Source organism: Triturus cristatus, chromosome 9 (assembly GCF_964204655.1).
Source record: "Triturus cristatus chromosome 9, aTriCri1.1, whole genome shotgun sequence".
Lineage (NCBI taxonomy): Eukaryota > Metazoa > Chordata > Amphibia > Caudata > Salamandridae > Triturus > Triturus cristatus.
This window is the reverse complement of record NC_140592.1, coordinates 347001954-347023942: the sequence shown is the minus strand read 5'-3', so window position 1 is coordinate 347023942 and position 21989 is coordinate 347001954. Positions and strand designations below refer to the sequence as shown.

General features: G+C 47.3%; 1 protein-coding gene across 2 annotated transcripts in view; it reads left to right on the top strand.

Annotated features, from left to right (window-relative positions):
* Positions 1 to 21989, top strand: part of FANCD2 (FA complementation group D2) — a 1050809-nt gene that overhangs the window by 235043 nt on the left and 793777 nt on the right. For both annotated transcript variants that reach the window (XM_085625116.1, XM_085625117.1), the window contains exon 22: positions 17710 to 17783. In XM_085625116.1, the coding sequence (XP_085481242.1) occupies positions 17710 to 17783 (74 nt within the window). The remainder of the gene's footprint in view (positions 1 to 17709; positions 17784 to 21989) is intronic.

Genomic DNA, 21989 nt, shown 5'->3' with positions numbered 1-21989 from the left:
CCTCGGGCACACTTAGGGTGCTTCTCGCCATATGGTGGATAAGAGTTCTTCAGTCCTGCTTGAAAAAACAGTAGCTTCAGCACAAAAGAAGCTCTGGTGTGGGTGCAAATCTTGGAGTAAATTCATCCAACAAGTTGGTGAATCTTTCAGCCTGCCTCAGGTGCAGGCTCCCATGTTCATGGTCGCCTCCTTGCTGGGATATGGCAACCGTGTGGGTGACATGAAATCGTTGGACCTTTGGTTCGCGTCGGACAATGCTTGAACATAAACGTGCTGGAGCTGTTAGGTGCCTTGCTTTTTATGACAGTCTTTCTCCCTTCCAACTCAATGAGAGTCACTCAGATTCTGTCCGACAACATCACTTTTGTGTACTGTATTAACAAACATTGCGGTGTGAGATCTTTGACTCTTGAGTTAGGTGATTTGTCTTTGGCAGTAGGCTTGGTTATACGGGATTTTGCTTGTGGCATGCCTCTCGTTCAGGCTCCCTCAACCTTAGAATGGATGTGCCTAGGCATCCCTCCTTGGCGAACCATGAGTGGGAGCTGAAGCCCGAAGTTACTGGCCAGATCTTCTGCAGGTTGAAATGTCCACGTGTTTCTCTTCATCAAGCACAAATCTGGGAGTGTTCTCAGTTTTGTCCCACTTCTGATAAAATTCCTGGTGATAATGCAGGATGATCACGCATGCCTTATACAGATATTGGCGGTCAGGAAACCCGCTACACAATTTATGCAGTACCGTGGAACATATGTCTTCATTTGTGCAAGTTTGATGGTCTGAACGCATTCTGTACCACATTTTTGATGATGCGCACATCACACTATCTCTTGCCTAGCAAGATCTAGCAGTGGCCGACAGGTTATTTTGCTATCCTATCTGCCTTCATGTTTCTCTTTGATCAGCTTTCTCCCTTTAAATTGTCATTTGTGGCATGTTTTCTCACAGGTTTAATATATTTGTTTCTTTCCACTCTGTTTATTGTTCCTGAGTGGGATTAGAATCTTGTGCTGACTTCTCTTTTGTCACCTCCTGTGGAGCCAATGCACTATTGCCCATTTCCACTTCTTACTCCGAAGACAGTCTTCTCAATGGTGATTGCTTCAGCCCTTAAGGTCAATGAATTGTAGGCCCTTTTTGTTCAATTGCTGTTTACAGTGATCTACCCAGATGCATTCCTTCTTCATACCTGTCCATTTTTCCTACCTACTATGGTATCTGATTTTTACATGGGCCAGCCATCACTCTTTTCACTATTCTTCGCCCCTCCTCATCCCACCAAAGAGAAGGATTGACTGCTTAGACTGGACTAAATGTTTGCAGTACCTGACTACATTGACAACTTTCTTCAGTGCAGAGTGCATGATCAGCCCTTTGTGGGCTTTGCTGGAGTCAAGAAAAAGAAGACTGGCCAATTCACAATTTTCCACTGGGTTATTCTTTGTATCAAGATCTTCTATTCCTTGACTGTGAAAGTTCCTCCAAAGTGCATTCGTGCCCATTCTGCTAGGCCCACAGCTGCACCTGTGACTGTCACCAGAGGCATCCCAGTGCCTGACACTTGCTTGGCAGCCACTTAAATATCCCTGTGTACTTTAGCTAAATATTACTGTCCCACAGCAGTGACAAATACGTCGCTGTGGCTGTTAACACGATATTCTTGGTGTTTAAAACATTTTCTTGGTTAAGCTGCACTAATTAATTCCAGCTCTTGGAAGTGTTGCCTTGGGACTCCTTCATAAGGTAAGAAATCTGTCGGAAGGAAATGTTACATAACATTGGTAATGATATTTCTTGTGGATTCATAAACTTCCTTTCATACCTTTCCTCCTACTACTTCTCTCAGTGGGGTCAATCTCTCCCCCCAAAAAAAACGTTTGCATGGTCCTCCACTGTGAACTTCTAAGTTACATGCTGCTTTCCTAGTGCCTGACCCACATGCTTGTCAGACTTTCAGAGGAGCATCTGGCCATTATGGAGACATTTGCTGAAAGGAATCTGCTTGGCCATATGTGAGTAGGTAGCTCTGGTTTGACATTCGGGATTTGACCACCATCTTAGTCCTTTAATGTAACCTACTAGTGCTTTTCATTTTTTTCTTACCCTGTTCTGACATCCACATAACTTTTACAAATCATACCAGTAGGTAGTTGGTCAACAAAGAAATACTTTTTTGATATCTTGATTACTAAAGAATGAAGGGCTTCATATAGGGTTTGGTTGAGAGAGATGAAAGCTGTAAACTGATGGTTCTCCCTCCATACTGAACCCTTAGTGTTATTGTAATAGCTGGTTTATTATCTGCACTGCCTATGCTGATGGTAACCTCTGACCCAGTGGTCTATCTGCTATTGGACTGCTAGATCTGCAGTGACGGTTATCCTTCCCTACTGTGGAAAGGGGTTACCTTCACTCATTTTACTTGCTCGCTAGGCGAGTAATGGCAAACACAGGCAGCCAAATGATAAAGGACTCCCAAGCTCATGGAGAAAGCTCCATGTATACAGGGCTATTTAAGTTTTGTTTAGAGAAAACAGACTCCTAGGTCATTTAAACATGTCTCTAAGTTAGAAAAGATTTAGTGCTGTGAAGAGAGCCACGGTGGCGGCTCCCTTCACATTATAAATATACTTGCTAGACAGGTGGCTGATATCCAAAAACAATGGATGGTCCTTCTCCATGTTGGAAGTGGGTATGACCCCCCCCCACATAGCTGGGAAATGGAGCATCTGCCATCGTCTAAATAAGGACCTAAATACTCAATCTCTTCTGCTGACCTCTACTTATTTAGACGCTATCCAGGAAGCCTCAATCATTGAAATAAGAGTGTACTTTTACATATTTTGGCTCACAAGCCCTTTGAAGCTGGCTACATGACATGAAAGATTGCATTTTTAGTGAACATTACTTGGCTTGCATGCTGGTCACGCTGGTGAAGGCACACCAATAGAAAGCCCTAAATTCAAATTGGTCTAATAAACTCATTGTTAGTTTTTGCCCAGAATTTTATTGGATTGCCAAGTAAATCAGGTGATTTGCCAGCACAGAATTTTTTTTCTTTTTGGTACATTCTGTCATGTTCACTGGTGCCGCGTAAGGAGGTTAGAGGGTCCCAAATCTGTTCTTTGCCCTTTGGATTGTATTTTGAATCTGAGAGTGTTTTTCCATTTGCCCTCACTAACCCAATCAAGAACAAGCATTGACATAGCCAATAGGTCTCGCCTTTGGGGCCTAATAAGTGTTTAGCCAGAGCTATTGACTTTGCCAATGTCTTCAAGCTGTGCTGTAGAGAAGTGTGGCTGCTGTGCAGCATGCTGAAATATTATAATGAAAAAGTGTCAGAAGCATTTTTGTTAACTTATATATGACAAAGAAGGCATTATGTACAACTGAACAACCATATTAAAAAAAGTATTTGCAATAAAAAAATTCCTTTTGTTCTTGCAATGCTGGGAACTTGTTTCTGCCTATTCCAGTGATGGTTTGTTAAAGCTATTTTTGAGGGGGCATAAACAATCGGAGGGTGAAGGTTGGGAACTAGTACCTGTATTATAACACTAGCAGCGGCCAGACGCTTGGAGAGAATCAACAGATGCCAGATTCCGAGAGCAGGCCGAGGTGGTGCTGAGTTGGTAGTAATGGTGGTGGTGACTGGTGCGGAGACGGTACTCCGGTCTTGCTGAGTGATGATGTGGTGTTGTACTAGTGCAAAGGCGATGCTGAGTGATACTGATGTGGTGTGTGTGGTGGTGCTGAGTGACGCTGTGGTGGTGCTGAGTGACGCTGTGGAGGCGCTGAGTGATGCTGTGGTGGCGCTGAGTGATGCTGTGGTGGTGGCGCTGAGTGATGCTGTGGTGGTGGCGCTGAGTGATGCTGGCGCTGAGTGATGCTGTGGTGGTGGCGCTGAGTGATGCTGTGGTGGTGGCGCTGAGTGATGCTGTGGTGGCCCTGAGTGATGCAGTGGTGGCCCTGAGTGATGCAGTGATGGCCCTGAATGATGCAGTAGTAGCCCTGAGTGATGCAGTGGTGGTGCTGAGTGATGCTGTGGTGGCCCTGAGTGATGCTGAGGTGATGCTGAAGGATACTCTGGTCTTGCTGAGTGATGATGATGTGGTGGTGTACTAATGCAAAGGCGATGCTGACTGATACTGATGTGGTGCTGAGTGATGCTGTGGTGATGCGGAGTGATATTGTTGTGGCACTGAGTGATGCTGTTGTGGCACTGAGTGATGCTGTTGTGGCACTGAGTGATGCTGTTGTGGCACTGAGTGATGCTGTTGTGGCCCTGAGTGATGCTGTGGTGGCACTGAGTGATGCTGTGGTGGCACTGAGTGATGCTGTGGTGGCGCTGAGTGATGCTGTGGTGGCGCTGAGTGATGCTGTGGTGGCGCTGAGTGATGCTGTGGTGGCGCTGAGTGATGCTGTGGTGGCGCTGAGTGATGCTGTGGTGGCGCTGAGTGATGCTGTGGTGGCGCTGAGTGATGCTGTGGTGGCGCTGAGTGATGCCGTGGTGGCGCTGAGTGATGCCGTGGTGGCGCTGAGTGATGCCGTGGTGGCGCTGAGTGATGCCGTGGTGGCGCTGAGTGATGCCGTGGTGGCGCCGAGTAAAACATCTCATTAAAGGCAGCATGAACAGAAGCAGTGATAATAGAAACGTGGACCAGGAGGTAATAGAGTCAGCGCAATCTGGAAGGTAGCAAAGGGGGGGGTCAAGGGGTGAAACAGTGAACTACGTAGTAGATAAATACGAGGTACCATAAAATTAGAAACGTGGGAGAAAAGAGACAGCCAGGTATTGTCGGAAGTGACCAGCGGGATGTGAAAAGTGAACTCAGGAGGATGATGGGGCCGCGGTGGGACCCCAAGGGACGAAAGTTTAGTACACTGGAGACTAATGGAGATGAGAGAAGCAGGTGAAATTCTGGTCAGACAGGTGGGTGAAACAGGTTCCATGGACTTGGTATGGAGTAAGAGCGGCAGTGGGACCAATGACTGTTGTGGTCTAGGAAGTGGCATAAGGAGGTGAAACGACAGTACCTGAGGCAGTGAACAACAGCAATTACAATCAACTGGGAGAAGTGGTATCAAGAAGATTCTGCTGCACTAAATGGTTGCAGCTGGTATCTGGTACAGTGGAGAAGCAAAAGAGTAAACAATTGCGAAGCATTGGTGCGAAACGGGTGGACTGGAGGCAGTGTATAGTGTGAACGCGAGGCAATAAGGTTGAAAAAGTTGAAGAAGATCAATCTGGGAAATCTGCGCCCGAGGGGAGGATATATACGTGATTCTAGGTCATTGGGACACAACGCTTGCAGTCCTGATCTTTTTTTCCAATAAATAATAGTTTTCCTTTGAGTTAGTCCAGTTGGTTTAACAGACGGGAACTAAGCTTACTACAACTCACAGAAAGCATTTATTATAACTGCAAGACCGCGGGGTGGACCCAAAATGTCCCAATGACAAAACAACGCTCGGAGGTTTCAGATGAGGAAGTCTAACGAGTGAAAGGAAAAGTGGAGGGGTAGAAAGAGAACAAGCATTGAAGATAGAGCACGAGAGAGAGAGAGAGCCCGGGAGTGCTATGTGCGTGCGCGCACAGTCTGCTCTTTTTCGAAGCACATACTCGTGCTTGTGGCGTGCCGCTGCGCACTCCCACAAGCTGTATGCTGCCACAAGCATCAGTATGTGCTTAGAAAAAGGGCTGTACGGCGGCTAAAGGTCATCCTATGCAGCGCATGCACGCTGAGTAGGTGAGACCTAAAAAGGACAAATAAGTGGCGTCCTTATAGATATATACAAGGAATCACTGATGGTTAGCCGATGTTCCATTAAGTGGATTCATTTCATACATCTTTGTAACGATTCTTCTACCTTTGAAAATGTGTGAGGTCGCTGTGTGTATATATAGATTCACAAAAAAAACAAAGGTTAAAGTAACTTTATAGTTAGGTGAAATGTTCAGTAACAATGTAATGTTTTAAACTCTAAAAACCACTGAAATTCACCAGTAATAGTTTTCTGAAGTAACTATAACTCGTGTCGCAAGATAACTATAACTTGCACGGTCACCACGTACTGCTAATTGCCCCAGATATTACATCACTCATAACATCATCTTTGGCATCATTGATAATGTCACTGTGAATAGCGGGGGCACGGGTTAGAGTGTCTGAAGGCTGTTTGTGGCATAAGGTTGGCTGCATGCGGGGGGGGTGGTGGTCAACGGTTGGATTAATGTATGGTTATTAAATATTACTTTGCATTAAAAAACATTAAAATTCACTGAAGAAAACTAGGGTTATAGGAACGTTATAGTTAGGAAATTGATTGAAAAATTTCCTAGCTAACGTAACGGAAAGTTTCAATTCTATTAAGGATTCGGAGGCAAGGATGATCCCTTCTCTCTTCGCTTTATTGCAATAGCAGCACATTCAAAGATTAACAAAAACTACGTTTCACATGAACCTTAGGGAAAGGTAGTAATAAAACAACACATGGTAACATCCAATCACGACATGGAAACAGTGTCCAATCAGGGGCCTCCTAGCCCAACATAGTCGTCTGTTAATGTCCCTTCTCTCTCTTTCGTCGTGCGAAGACCGCCATCACAATCTCTTCATGCGTCTTGTTTGTTCGCGTCAGAACCTGCCAAAGACAAGGACATTTTACCAACAGAGCCGTAACCACTACACCTGCAACAGAAGAAGTCACAGTATCGCAGCAAAGCAAGTGTGACTCAATGAATAATACATTTAGGCAGATTACTTACTAAAGTACGGGGAGGGATGTCTCTTCTTGGGACCTAGGGAGGGATAAACCTCGCCTCAGAGTCCTTAATAGAATTGAAACTGTCTGTTACGTTAGCTAGGACATTTTTCATTCTATGTCAGGACTGGAGGCGAGGATTATGCTAGTTCAAAGCTTGCTCACCACGAGTGAGCCATATTTAGCACCGGCTTGAAGTAAAATCATTTGAACATAGAGTCCGAAGACCAATCTGCCCCGTTGAGGATATCCTCTAAGCAGACACCCTAGCCGAATGCTTTTGAAGCCATAGCTCCTCGCGCAGAATGTGCTCCGTAGTGACGGAGACTGATACCAGCCTCTTGCATCACCCATCTCACCCATCTGGCGATGGTCGGAGAGGAAACTGCCCTGAAAGGCTTCTGGAGAGCAATGAGGAGTTGGCGCTCACCAGGGGGACGGAACTCCTCCATCATTTCCTCATACGCCTTGAGGCACCTAACCACACATAATTTTGGAGAATCTGGGAATGCCGGGTAAGAGATCACCCTGGTATGGCACTTCGTCCGGCGAAGCAAGGTGAAAGACACCCTGTCGGGAGTAAACATTCTGCTGGTTATGTCCAGAGCTCTAACATCAGAGACATGCCTGCAAGAGATCAGACAGAGTAACTTGGCCGAAAGTTCCTTCCTAGAGAGAAAACGATTCAGTTGCCAGGACAAAAACAAATTGAGGACCTGGTTCACATCCCACAGGGCAGAGTACCGGGGCTCCGGCGGAAGCGAGAACCGAATACCACGCAACAGTTTGCATACCATGGGATGTTCACCCATCGTCAAGCCATTAACCGGAACATGGCCAGCGTAAATCGCAGAGCGGAACGTGTTGATTGACCTATATGCCATGCCGCTGGAGGCGAGTAGTGCCAGAAAATTCACCATATGCACCACGTCCGTGACCAGGGGATCAAAACCCCATCACATACACCAATGGGACCATCTGCCCCATGCGGATCTGTATCGCTTGATGGTACTATCTGCCCTAGCCTTGGAGATGTATGCTTCAGCTTCCTGCGAAAGTCCGGGGGGGTCTCCCATCGGCCCCAGAAATCCGCCACGCCATGAGCCACAAGGAGTTCGCTAACACCAGAGGACGTGAGTTCCGTTGGGACTCAGGAGGAGTGTCGGAAAGCGGGGAGTAGGATTGGAAAATCCCAAGAAAGTTCCAGAAGAACTGGAAACCATACTAGGTCCGCTGACTGCCTGCGAACTTGGGCCGTCGATCTCGTGATCATCGCGAAGGGGGGGAACGCGTACCCCTGCTCCGCACTCCAATCCTGGAGGAACGTGTCCGTGGCTACCGCCAGGGGTCCAGCCTCCAGCTGAAAAATTGAGGAGTCTGATGATCTAGTCTGGACGTGAACAGGTCCACCGTGAACGGACCCCAGAAATCGTTAAGTCTCGCAAAGACGCTCCGGTCGATCATCCAAAGGCTGGAATCCCTGAAGTGGCGGGATTGGAAATCCACCTCCAGGTTGTCGCGTCCTGGCAGATATTCCGCAGTGACTGAAATGTGACTGTCCAGGCAATACTGCCAAAAACTCGCCTCTAGGTCCGAGAGGGCCTTGGACCTAGTGCCCCCTAGATGGTTGACATACCGGACCGCCGAAATGTTGTCCATTTTCAGAAGGATGCACAACTGAACTGAGTCCCTGGTCCAGCAGCGAACAGCGAATGATCCTACCAGGAGTTCCAGGCAATTGATGTGCAACTTCTGTTCGTCGAGAGACACAACCCCTCCTGTAGAGAGGTCCCCGCACCTGGCACCCCAGCCTAATCTGCTGGCGTCTGACTTGTTAACAAGAACTGGAGCGCGACAAAATATTGCACGGCTGTTACACGCATCCATGTGGCCTAGCCACCACTGGTTCTACTCCTGTTCTTCCCAGGACAGGGAGACCTTGTTGAGAGTTAGAGAAACCCTTGCGAAGAGAATACGCCTTGAGGCGTTGAAAAGCTCGATAAAGGAGCGGGCCCGGGAAAATGGCCTGGATGGATGCTGGCAAGAGACCCACCACCCGCGCTAGCTGCCTGAGGAAGACCTGGGGTCTGAAAAGGACCCGTCTCAGCTCATGATGTATCTTGGTCACCTTCTTGGCCGGCAGGCTGAGTGTAGACGTGGTAGAGTCTGTGACGAACCCCAAAAGGGTAATGGACTGAGTCGGCTGTAACATAGATTTCTGCTAGTTGATAACAAAGCCTAGGCCCTGAAGTAAATCCACAGCCATCCGAAAGCCATCAGCAGGATATCGTCCAGGTAGACAATCATCCGGACGCCTCTGGCTCGCAGGAATTTCGCCATAGGCTTAAGCACCTTGATGAAGCACCAGGGAGCCGAGGAGAGCCGAAAGGAAGCGCCGTGCACTCGTAGACCTGGAGATGCCAGGCGAACTGGAGGAAACGTCTGTGAGGGGAGAAAATAGGAATCACCAGGTACGCGTCCTTGTGGTCCAAATGGACCATCCAGTCCAGCGGACGGAGGACGTCTCGGAGGAGATGAATCCCCTCCATCTTGAAATGGCGCTTGACTAACCATTCGTTGAACTCGCTTAAGTTGATAACTGGTCTGCGACCGCCATCTGTCTTGTCGACCAAAAAGATATTGCTCATAAACCCCCTGGGGTGAGGAGTGGACAGACAGATGGCGCCCTTGTCGAGGAGGGAAGTGACTTCCCCGTACACAAGGGCGGCATCCTGGGTTGAGGACTGAATGGGACGGAGTGTGGCCCATTGGACTGGAATCCCTTGGTACTCTATAGGGAACCCCTGAATGGTCTGTAGTACCCATGCGTCTTGTGTGACCGACAGCCATGCCTGGGAAAAATTTGCCAGCCTCCCCCTATTTTTAGTTGGGAACAATGGATAACACTCACCGGGGCTTGAGGTGGACGCTCCTCCTCTGAAGCCTTTACCCTTGCCGCGGCGACCTCTGGTGGGGTAAAAGTTGCCGAAGCGGGACTGGTCCTGGAATTGTCTGGAGCCTCTCTGAGCATTGTGATGGGGAGGACGACCGGCCGAGCGGCCCCTGCCCCGTGAAAAACATGAGGGAATACTTTTTTTTTAGTTGTGGACTGTGTGAAAAGTTGGCCTGGTATATGCTGTCCACTAATTAAAGTGGGCACCCTGTTCCAGTCCAAACAACCCTTGTTGATGATTAGGTTAAGGACAACCTTTTTTTAAAGCTATCCTAGTGGTAGCTATGGAGAGCAGCCTTCAGACTAAGTCTCAAAGGAATGTAAAGCAGCTTGTTTTACCAGATGCCTTGTCCAGTGAGGTGAGCGTATTAACGAACTTACCGAGCTCTTTTATGAAAGGCTCGCCAAAGAGACCTCCTTGAGCAACAGCACCTGCCTCCGAGTCCGCCAAATCCCCCAGTTTAGGGTCGATCATTATAAGAAGGGAGCAGCGGCGCTCGGTGGAAAGGGCACAATTGGCATTACCCCAAAAAATCACGGCCCTCTGGGCCCATCCTGACAACATTTCGGGAGAAATGATGGAGCCTGACTCCTTGGATTCCACGGCCATGTCAAGGATTTTAGTGATGGAGCCGAGGGCGTCCAGGAGCTTGTCCTGACAGGCACTCCAAGAACGGTTGATCCCTTTTTTAGGATCTCTGATAAACTTCTGGAGGAAAGTGGCCATGCGGGGGTCAATTTCCAGTGTAAGGGCCACTTTCCATCCAGTGAAGGGCGGGGGCATTCCGCGCGCAAACAATTTCGGGCCTCCTTCTCTATGGGTCTGCGGATGTGCCCAGCAACGTAAGTGGCAACTTTATCAGCCAGGGCCCACTCTGAAGAGCGTGGGTGGACGATAATGTTGGGGTCAAGCATAACAGATGTGTTCTGAGGAGTCTGGGAAGGGCGGGATGGGAGCCCAGGTCTGGAAGGGCCCGGATTCTAGTCTGCATCCTCCGCCGTAGCTGGGTCTGTGTTAGATGTGGCCGGCAGGAGGGTAGGAGAGGGCCCTGCAGGTAAAGCATGCTGACTGCCTGGAAAGGCCTGTTTGAGCCTCGCAAATGCGTCCAGGTCTACCCGCGAGTCCCAGGGGCTTTTAGGTGGCGGAGCACCAAGATCGGGCACCGGGGCTTCTGGGGTTGTAGAAAGGTGGGGGGTTAGCTTTTCAAACCCTTTCGCAATCAACCGCCCTGTATATAGAAGTATCAAACGCCTCATAAAAGGCGCTCTCCCCCCCACCCCCCCCAGGCAAGTCAGCTAGAGGATCCTTGTTGAAATGAAGACACTCTGAAGCGGTTAAAGTTCAAGCGTCTTTATTCTGTCATCCACTCTCCGCCACTGACAGCCTGTTGAACATTCCAAGGTGAACTCTGGAGGATCGTACCAAGAAGGAGGAAAGGCGGGGGAGGAAGGAAGCTACCACTAGGAAAAGAAAAGGAAAGTCACCTCAGGGAAGGACCAGGGAAAAGGAGAGAGATTACAACACATCTCCCTTCGAGGGAAAAGGAAAACCAGGGGAAAGGACTAAGTGAGCGGGTACCAAGACCTGTGAGTAACAAGCTTAATGTAACAGAGACATAGAAACCCCCAGAGTCTGGACGGCGGGGATCGCCAGCAGGGAAGGAAGGAAAAACCGCCCTGTTACATCTTAAGGAACAAATCAAAGCTACATCCATACCATAAGTACCAACTATATCAGAGAGATATTAGTACAAAACAATGACATACTAGAGGGGTCATGGTGGGATTGTCAGGCAGAATGCAAATACTGTGCAGGCAACTAGGGAGATGGGGAACCCCTCCCTCAAGCACCACATAGCAAGAAAGAAGGCAGAAGGAAAACTACGAAACGAGCAGGAGAGACATGCCAATGACAACCCCCATCACACACACCTGCCAGGCAGGCCAGAAAGAAAGACGAATAAGGCAAACGTAAAGCATTCACCAGCCTACCTTCACCAGCCTACCTACGAACGAACACAAGGAGGAGGGAATACAGATCACCACACGACAGGGAAAGAAAATGCGAACAAGGTAAGGCTGGAGACACAGGACGACATCAAGCAATGTGACGTCCAATCTCACCGACGAATCCAAGTATGATAACACAATGAAAACTGAACAAGGAGGAAGCGGAGAAAAAGCAAAGTATGTACAGACAGCAAACTATTACTTCCCCCCCATATTCAATAAACAATCCCAATGCATGAGCTGACATACATTATACAAAATCCAACATGCAACTTGTAAGAGGAAGATATCAGTCATGGGGACTAGAATACCTAACCCTCCTCTACTCCTGCGAGCGAGGTGAGGAAAACTTAAATGGGACTGAACCCTTAAGACGCCCTAAGTAGGGAGCCCAGAAATGTACATGGTTTCAGCTCATAAAATATGTGCCCAGGTAGGGGTGACAAAGTAACAGTGAATGGAAGCATGACCCCTAACCGGTGCCCTAATTTGAGAGTAACAACCGTACTTTACCAAGGACGGCAAAAGTATGGCAAACATGAACCATCCCCAACCTATGCAAGGCTATAAAAAATGTACAGTGGTACACAAGTACACCAAGCAATAAACCATGGCGGTGTGTACCCACAACCCATGAGCGAAAGGTGAACCCAAAATGTACCCGGTGAGTGCAAGGGAAATGGCCAACCCATGCCCTCCCTGTGTAGGGAAAATAATATAAAGTGTAAATAAGCACACCACAAAACCTGAAAATGAGCCCCCAAGATTGGGTGCTGTTCCAAGAACGTGAAATGTAGCCCCATAAAGCATGCATGCTCGAACCCATATGCACCTCCAACCCTAGAGGTGTCCCCACAAGGAGGAGAAGGCCAGATACTTATGAGTCTCAATGTTGGACACCCAGTGAAAACCTGCGTGCGCCCACTATTGGGAAGTTCCAACGGAACTCTCATTTCCTGTGAAGACATGCGGTAGTCAAGAAGCTGAAACTAGTGTAATTTACAGAAATGCCACAATGCTTAAACATAAAGGATACCAAAATCGGCCAGGCTTAGCCAAACGCACTGTCCACCTTATAGGTCCTGAAAGTAGACATGAATTCTGAAAAGTTCAGCATTGTAATGGCTTTCAATAAAAACAAACAGTCACTCTCAGGTGTCCCATCATGCCCTTGAACACAGAAAAAACTTGTAGATTGGAAATCTTGCAATTTCTGTGTGCGTTTGCGGATCTAAAAGTCTACTGGTTCCTTCAGATACATTAGGCACCGAAAATGAGACGTCTAAAAAAAGTTTCACCCTGACTCCATAATATTGACATACCTTAGGCTTCTAATTCACTTCGATGAGCATTTAGGGAAGCACACCCCAAATAGTTAAGCTTACTAAAAACCACACTGATAGGTCACCACCTGCTTCCTTTACCCTGGAGAAGCTTGCTGTCATAATTGTTTACAATCCTAAAAACATGGAGTCACGTACGGAACGTCGAGCCGGATGGCTATCGGTGCAATAATGCACCAAAGTGTTCACTGTGCGAAATACGTCACCGTTGGAGCTGGTGACGCGCTGGACGTCGGTTGAAGTGGCGTTCGACCTCGAGCTTCCATCTGAGATAAATTTCCCCGCAAAGATTATCAACACGGAATGACAGTTATTACTTGTTACCGTCCCAGCATTGCGCACACATAGTGAAGTGAACTCCAGTTCACAACATATAGATCGAAGGAAATGTAAAGAATCACCATGCTGAGCGGAAGCGGTGTGACCCGTCGCTCAACACAGTGCAGGCACCTATTGCACAGCACAAATACGAAGCGATGACAACAGTCACTTTGTGAAGGTCGTAATGACAGGATAATTAGTGAAAGGTATAACTTCCCCATAACATAGTGTATATGCGTACACGGTCACACAGCATGGCCAGGAGCATCATTCCATTACTTGCCACATTTGTAGTTGTAAGCAATGGGGTATAGGTGTGAGAGAGGGTGCACCATCGTGGTTGAGGGAAGTGAACTTGTTGAAAAATGGATATTTCATCACTGTCGAATCAGCGTAAAGACAGTCACAGAACCCTCCGGAGACAGGCACCTTTGTGTAAGCGTGACACACAACTCACCAACACGGCTCCCTCAGCATTACGTAAGCATGGAATAAGGTGCCTGTAATTTCCCAATGCCAAGTTAAACCTCAGTCACATATTTGCCCCGAGAGACTGGCATGCTCAACTTCATTTATAAATTGTATACTTCTGGCCATAATTAGATTGGATGAACTCAGAGGTGGAGTTGCGCGTGGAACCCCCCCCAACTCGTGTTACCTCAGCCTTATAGATAACACCCATCTTAGTACGAAACAGCAGCTGTGGGGAGCCACAGATGCTACGCAGTAAGTAAGCATCAACCATTGTTGTAGAAAGATAATATTAACGCCAGGTCATATGGTGCAGAAACTTGACAGGAAGATAGGTTTCCCAACGAAGATGACACCGAAAAACATAGAGTTAACAGGTGAGTCACTGGAGTAAATCGCAGGATTCAAAGTTCAAAATGGGTAGCGTTACTTTGCCCCCGGACACCCAGCGCAGGCAGTAAAATGACTCCAGTACATGCCAGTTGTAGAGATAGAATCATGGTCGTGGAGAGTGCCCCCAAGTGCATCAGCCTGAAAGCGGTGATTGCATTCCCATTAAAAAGGAAGTGGAAAACCACACAGTATAGTTGTTTCACCATAGTCCAATAGTATAAAGCAGATGAGCACCACACGCCTGAGCTGGGGCTGGCCGTAGGTGTGGTTGTTCATCCTACCTGTGTAGACTCCTTTTCCTCACATAAGAAGGTAGTTTCTTGGAAGAGACATGTTCTGCAGAAGAAACCAGCGCAGGCTCCCGAAATGCACACAATCCAATGACCACAGACAGAAGGACCACCCATGTGCGCAGGAACACAACTTCCACCCGCCGACTTCTGAGAAAGAGCGGCACATTTGGTAGATTAAACAGGTAACACACTGCAGTTTCCCTTGGAGAGAACCACACGCGACCTGCTACACTCAGCAACAGTTCATAATGGAGATGAAAACAGAGAAGAGCGGCACTAGGCTGCACTTCACAGCGGAGCGAGTAGGATCCACGGTGGTCAAGACATAACACAGGAAACTGTTGCGCCATAGTCAAAGACTCCGGCAAGCCCCCAGTCTGCGTCCTCCAGGAACTGAACCGCAGAATATTAAATCCGAAATGTAGAAAGAAAGAAGCACTGAAAGGGGAATTGACATGTATGGCCCCCTTCGCCAGCAGTCAAGGAACTTTGGAAAGCCCCAACTCTGCGTCCTCACAGGCAATGAACCGAGGAATAGTAAATCCGAAATGCAGAAAGGAGAGAGCACTGAAAGGGGAGATGACAGAAATGGCCCCCCTCGCCAATTCGTCGCCAGTGTTGAAATGAAGACACTCTGAAGCGGTTAAAGTTCAAGCGTCTTTATTCTGTCATCCACTCTCCGCCACTGACAGCCTGTTGAACATTCCAAGGTGAACTCTGGAGGATCGTACCAAGAAGGAGGAAAGGCGGGGGAGGAAGGAAGCTACCACTAGGAAAAGAAAAGGAAAGTCACCTCAGGGAAGGACCAGGGAAAAGGAGAGAGATTACAACAATCCTCCTCCTCTTGATAGTCATCATAGTATTCCATACCTGCTGGATAATAGGGGCAGGAAGAAGACTGAAAGGGTGGTAACCCACCAGGCCGTGGTTCAGGCCAAAGATTGTGGGGCTGGGTGGCAGCCGGCAGATAGGTGCGGGAGTACCGCAATATTTTGGGGTTCTAGCCCCAGGGGACAGAAAATACTTCCAGAGTGCGCGCGCACTGCTCGAACTGTGAGGAAGTAGCTCGTTCAAGCAGCGCGCCGCATCTCCGCTTCCTCCCACGCCTCCTGGTGGAGGGAGGTCTTCAGTGCAGAGCCTAATTCCGGCAAAGGAAACCGTGTAGGCACGGAAAACCCGTCCCGCGGCCGGAGATCAAACGAATGACTCCACAAGCGGCTCCCGCAGCGGACGTGCGAGTCAAAACGCCAACGTAGCCTGGGGAGAAAGACAAAGCAAGCGCAATGCGCACATAGCACAACGGTGATAAACACCCATATAATTATCAAAATGTTCAAACCAGGAACGAAGCCTGGAGAGTACTTATCTGGCTGTGCGGCAGCAAAGAAAGAGGGAGAAGGGACATTAACAGAGGACTATGTTGGGCTAGGAGGCCCCTGATTGGATGTTACCATGTGTTGTTTTATTACTACCTTTCCATAAGGTTCATGGGAAGCATAGTTTTTGTTAATTTTTGAATGTGCTGTTATCGGAATAAAGCAAAGAGAGAAGGCATAATCCTCGCCTCCAGTCCTGACATAGAATTTTAAAAAACCTTAGAAATTCACTAAAAAATCAAAGGTTACAGGGACATTATGGTTAGGTTCAGATTTTACACTCAGAGGACTATAGAAACTTCAACAGTTAGATATCTCAAGTAACTATAACTTGTGCCATATGATAACTATAACTCACGCCCCACCATGCAGTTTTCTCATCAATAAATTCACTGCAAAATGTTGTCATCGTAGATGTCAAGAGTGATTTAATTTGTGGGGTAATTAGTAGTGCCTGACGAGGGCACAAGTTATAGTTACCTTTGGGTGTAACTAGAACGGTAACTGCCGAATTTCTAGGGTGTTGAGGGTAAAACGTCAACGTAACTATAAAGTTCTTGTAACCTTTGTTTTTTTCAGTGAAAATACATATATATATATTTGTATATACATACGTACACATATACTTGGGACCCAGTTACCATAGGAAAAGGATTTTTAATTTTGCTAATAACTTTGGCACCGTTTGACAAGTCTTCCTGAAGCTTTTCCACCAAAAATCCACCTCAGCACCACACTGGAAAATTTCAGGGTGATCTGGCAAGCAGGGACAGAGAAAAAGGGGGTCTAAAAACACAGTTTCCTCATGCATTATCCACAAGCTTTGTTGAAGAGTGCTGCAGCCAAAACAGCTGAACGAAATAACGCACAATTTTTCAGAAAGCTAGATCTTTACCTTGAAAATATGCTTTTTGTGATTTTATGTAAATGCGTTCAGTAGTTTTTGAGAAATTAAGGTAAAAAATATAAAGATCTCTGAATGGTTGAGTAAGCGGGAGTCCTGCAGGCAGGCAAATTCAAATCATAGAGTGATCTGAATTCGTGAGTGGCTTTATTTCCTGTTGGCCACTTTGCTACCGAGAGACCCGCAGGAGTTTGCACTCTGATTGGCTGGCCACAAAATGAAGAGAAATGTTGCAGCATTATAAATTACACAGGGACTCAGTATAGGGAGGCGCATAGTGGTACCTGGACCCCCTCGATCGTATGGTGGGTAACCCCCAGGGCCATTGCGGGGAACGGATTGAGGGGGCATTTGGGGGCTGGGAAAGTTAATAACCTATTGCTTTTCGTAAAAAAAACAACTAGAAATTCACGGGAAAAACAAAGGTTAAAGTGGCCTTCAGTTGTGTGGTAAAAATATCTTGCTAAACACCCTCAGAAATTTACTAAAAAGACCAATGGTTAAAGTAACATTTTAAACTAAAAGGACATCATTGATGACATCACTATATGACAAGTATGCAAGTTAAAGTTACTTCATTTAACTATAACTGTTACATTTCAGTGGTTTTCTCTTAGGTCAATTTTAACTTAAATTTGACCTAATTATAACATCTTTAACCTTTGGTTTTTCCCGTGCACACTTATACGATCTTTGTATGAGTATTAAAAAGGTTTTATCTTTACTATTTTCTCAGACTCATAATGATGAGCAATAGTGGCCGTATTTGACCATCGTGTAAAGGTGGTGTACAAAACAATACCTAGAAACCAATGCCTTTTGAGTTATGTAATTATTAACCTTATCTTTTCTTAATCAGTTGATTGTTTATGTATTCCAGGACTGGATTGGAAAAACTGTGGTGGAGGATTTTCAGGCGGACTTTGTGGTAGATTTGGAACCCTCTGTAAAAGGGTATGTAACTTCAGAATTTCTGCTTTCATTAGGACGTCCATGTAAATGTATGCGAGAGAATGTGTTACCTGAATACTCTGCTGTCATTTGTCAGTCTCTCGATGATTCACCTCACTTGGGAATTGATAACAACAATGGCTGTGCTTTCCTCCAAGTCATGCATTGTGCAAATCATTAATCTTGTTTGACTGCTCAAACTACACAGTGTTTACCGTTCAAGAAAGCATGGTAGTTGGCACCATTTAGTTTTATAATGTAGTACATAGGTGCTTGCAATAACTATTTGGAAATGTATTTATTTAATTTCCTCATAATAGTCTTAACTTGACCACACTGTTAAATTGCAGTAAGAAAACTGCATCAGTAATCTAATGTAAAGATGTTTCTGATTGACACTTCTACTTGCAGATTCCTCACCTCATGAATCTTTCCCATACACCATACTGGAGCCATAGTACTTGAAACAGCTCTCCTGTGGCAATAGGAGACCCTCTGCTCCATCTTGATGTCGGATCCCACCCTGGACATCGTCAGAGCCCGATAGGTGCCATTCCGGTACCATGAAGTCAACTCCTTTTTTTTCTGTGCACATTAGCGCAGATTCAGAGTAGCTCTCTATGGAACTTTTTTTTTTTAAGATTGATTTTCTGGCAGGATGTCTCCACCCAAAATGGTTAGGTCTGAACATTCACAAGGTCTGCCTGTGGGGCTTGGGACCTAAGGCCATTTAGGAGGCAACACTCTTTATGGCATGGGCGTGTGACAACCGGCTGACTCAGAGTTGTTCTCTCTCCCAGTTCCACTCCAGATTTGTTCCCCGGCGTAGGGCCTGATTTACTGTTTGGCATATGGGGTACTCTGACACAAATGTGACAGAGTTCCCCAAACCCTCTGTCTACCGCTCAGTTATGAATCAGGCAAACTATCAGTTTTCCCAACGGCATAGCAACTTCTAGTTCCACTGTTAGAAGAGTTATTTCAACAGCACAAAGGAGTCTGAGACAAATCCCTGGCTATGAGGGATATTATTTTTGTGTTTCACAAACAAGCTCCCGCTTTGGGAGTTTTTATCTGAAAAGCAAATAGTTTGGTGCACGGGCATCAGAAAAATGGTGGACGCACACCAAACGTTTTGTGCCTTTAAAGGAGATGCCGTGACAGTACAGAGATCACCACTGGGCTGGCGCTGATCTCTTAATTTGGGGGGGGGTGGGGGGGGGGTCAATCCACCCACGGTGGCAAAGGAGATGATCTGTGCCACCATGCAAGTCTAAATCAGCCCCTCTGTCTCCAGCATCCGCTCAAAAGTATGATTGGTGGATATAACCCCAGTGCCACTTCTGCCCTGACCCCAACAAAAGACCTGTTATCACTCTTTGCATACCCTAAGTTCCCGACACCTGGTGCTGATAAGCCACAGGTCATTGCCTTTACTCAAGCCATGTTGGTGCTTTTCCACCATACTCCAATTCCCCCGGTGCGCATTCCGGCCCATGGAACCTTGGTGCCCCTGTCTGGACTTTTGCCAACAGGACATCCCACTGCGCCAGGCAAACATAAACATCCTCCCTCGGGTCTAGTCCTAGATCCGGATGGCCCTGCCACCGGAGCCACCACCAACGAAGCTCCCACCAATGTCAGCCCCAGCGCTGTCTTTGGTGCCTGCTTTGAAGCTTATTCAGTAGACTAGGGCTATTCTCATGGATTCGAGGAGGCAGGCACATAGGCTGATGCAAGATAGAAGAATCCCAGTGCAGGGTAGAATCTCAGCACTGAGGCCTTAGCCTCGAGGCAAGTTCTTTAATGGGCTTTGACGCAATTTTTGGCATAGATTTGGACCACATACCAATCCTAGAGATCATTGGTTGTGACGACAATGACAGTAGTGAGGCTGCAAATTTGCTCCATCTTACTGGAGCCGAGACTGGTGATTATCTAGCCCTCCAAAATGGTAGTGGACTTGGTATGCCAGATGTGAGCTTAGAACGCCCTTCAGGGCCTGTGTGGGAGGAGGTGGCTTCTTTTACAGCAGTCCCTATAGATGGGCTGCAGATGTTTTTGAGTTATCTCTCCCTTGGAGGAGAATAAGGGAAACCTTACAATAAGCTTCCAGTGTCCTCTTTGGCTCAGAGTCATTGCTTGCATTTGATGAGGCACTCATGGAACCCATACTTGTCGCACAGGACAAACCATCTTCTGCCTATGTGGTAAACATTCGGTTGTCTGCTTCCACAGTTTGGCACCATGAGACCCCAAATTTGTATATGCTCATCCCCCCTCTTGCTTCATTCCCCCCCAAACTACCCCGCCCCCAAGAGCCTTGTAATACAAGCTTCATCCTGCTCTAAGCAGAACCCAGGGTCCTTCCCAACCTCTCCTTCTAACCCACATCGAGCCACGTCTTATGTAGCGTCTTACCCTTAGATTCACTACGACAACCTGCCTTTTGACAAGGTATTTTCATGCACTCTTGGAGGTGGCACAGACAGTCTGTCTATCCTTAAGAAGAACGGCTTAATATCTTACTAAGGAAATAAAATGAGCATTTAAGTGAAAGACCTGACAGATTCTGACTGGACCAAAACACTACAGTACACCCTCTGTATTTCAGAATGAAAGTCTTAAATAATGTCAGTTTAATTATGTTCACCGGACATAACTGACCGTGGAACGCTTACAGACTATGTACCCAATGGCGGCATCTGGCCTTGATTATCTCTAAGAGGCTCATCTCAAACTGAAGATCCTCATTTCCCCAGCCAGCAGATCTGGGTAGATGGAAGATGAGATGAGATGTGCTCTACCATAGCTGTCCATGAGTATTGGCTTGTCAGGTTTTTACATGGTTCATAGTAAAGAAGAGATGAAGACCCAGCATACTTAGTGAGACTTTGTTATAGGCTTCTTGGGCTCCTGTTTGGTTTGAAAATGTGAGCTCAGTAATAGGCACACATCCAGACATCTTGCACACTAATAATTGTGTACAATGCAAGCAGCTGCATGATGGGTGTAGGGGAAAAGGAGAGAGCAACATTACATTTGTACCCCCTCTTTGCTGTACTGTTCAAGTTTTAAAGGTAGATCTTAAAGCAATTTGGTGTAACATGTACGCTATTGTTCTCAAGCAATTTCAACAGATATGTTCTTCCATGGCTATCCTGGTAAAAACATATACTCAGGTTATCCTTTCTGAACCCTTTTCAGTTAGGAACATTGTGGAACTGTAGTACTGTAATTTATAAAGCCAATGAAAATCAATGTAAAACAATGGTCTGCTCTGGGTGGAGGGGTGCATGGCCAGCAACATGGCCGAGTGAGTCGCATTCTCTGAGAGCTCTGGCCGGAGCCACCTAATCCGTCTAGAATCCTACTGTACTACGAAAGTATAGCTACATCCTGGATGATCTACAAGAGGGCGGGATACCGCCAGGTGTCCATCTGCCGAATTTAAGCCTGTAAAACTTGCAGAGAGGAAGGTAGTGGCTGTGGGGCCAGGCCGCTTGATACCTAATAAAATGGCGGGCCAAGCCGTTACAGCGTCCCCTGGGCCCTGTCTGCGGCTGTCCCACTCCGGATGCTTCAGAGATTGCTCTGGGGATTGTGGACCATCGTGATAGCCCTTCAGGCAGAGTCTGACCCCGAGGCGCGAGAGAGGTGTTCCTTCCCCTGCGGTAAGTCTTCTAGCCGTTTCCGAAGCTGTGCGGGCGAGCTGCGAGTGGGTAGTGGGTTGTGGTGGTGTGGAGGATCTCAGGTCTGGGCTGCAATTGATCGCCATTGCTGGTCGAGGCTACTGTTGAGTCAGCAGCGAAGTGGGGCTGCGGGGACCCGTCTGGGCTCTGGATTGGCCGGCTGGCGGGGCCCGAGGGGAGATGCCTTGCTTTGCCCTGAGGCGAGGAGGACCGAGGCAGCGTGGCCAGGCCTTGAGATGTCCTGAACCGAGAGAGCGGTGGAGCCTGCAGGAGTTGCCAGGATCCGGAGGTCAGGAGCAGCCCCCCCACCCCCCACTTTTCGAGGATACATTGTGGAGCAGCTGGGTGACTTATGATACCTTCAAGGTGATTCTAAACATGAACTGAAGGTAGTGTGCCTCATGGAGACGTGGTGGAAGGTCGTGATATCTGCCTGCAGAACTGGGACTGGACTTGGCTTGTGTGAAACATCATTTATGAACCTGCATATGATATGGGAGCGATAAGGTGGGACATG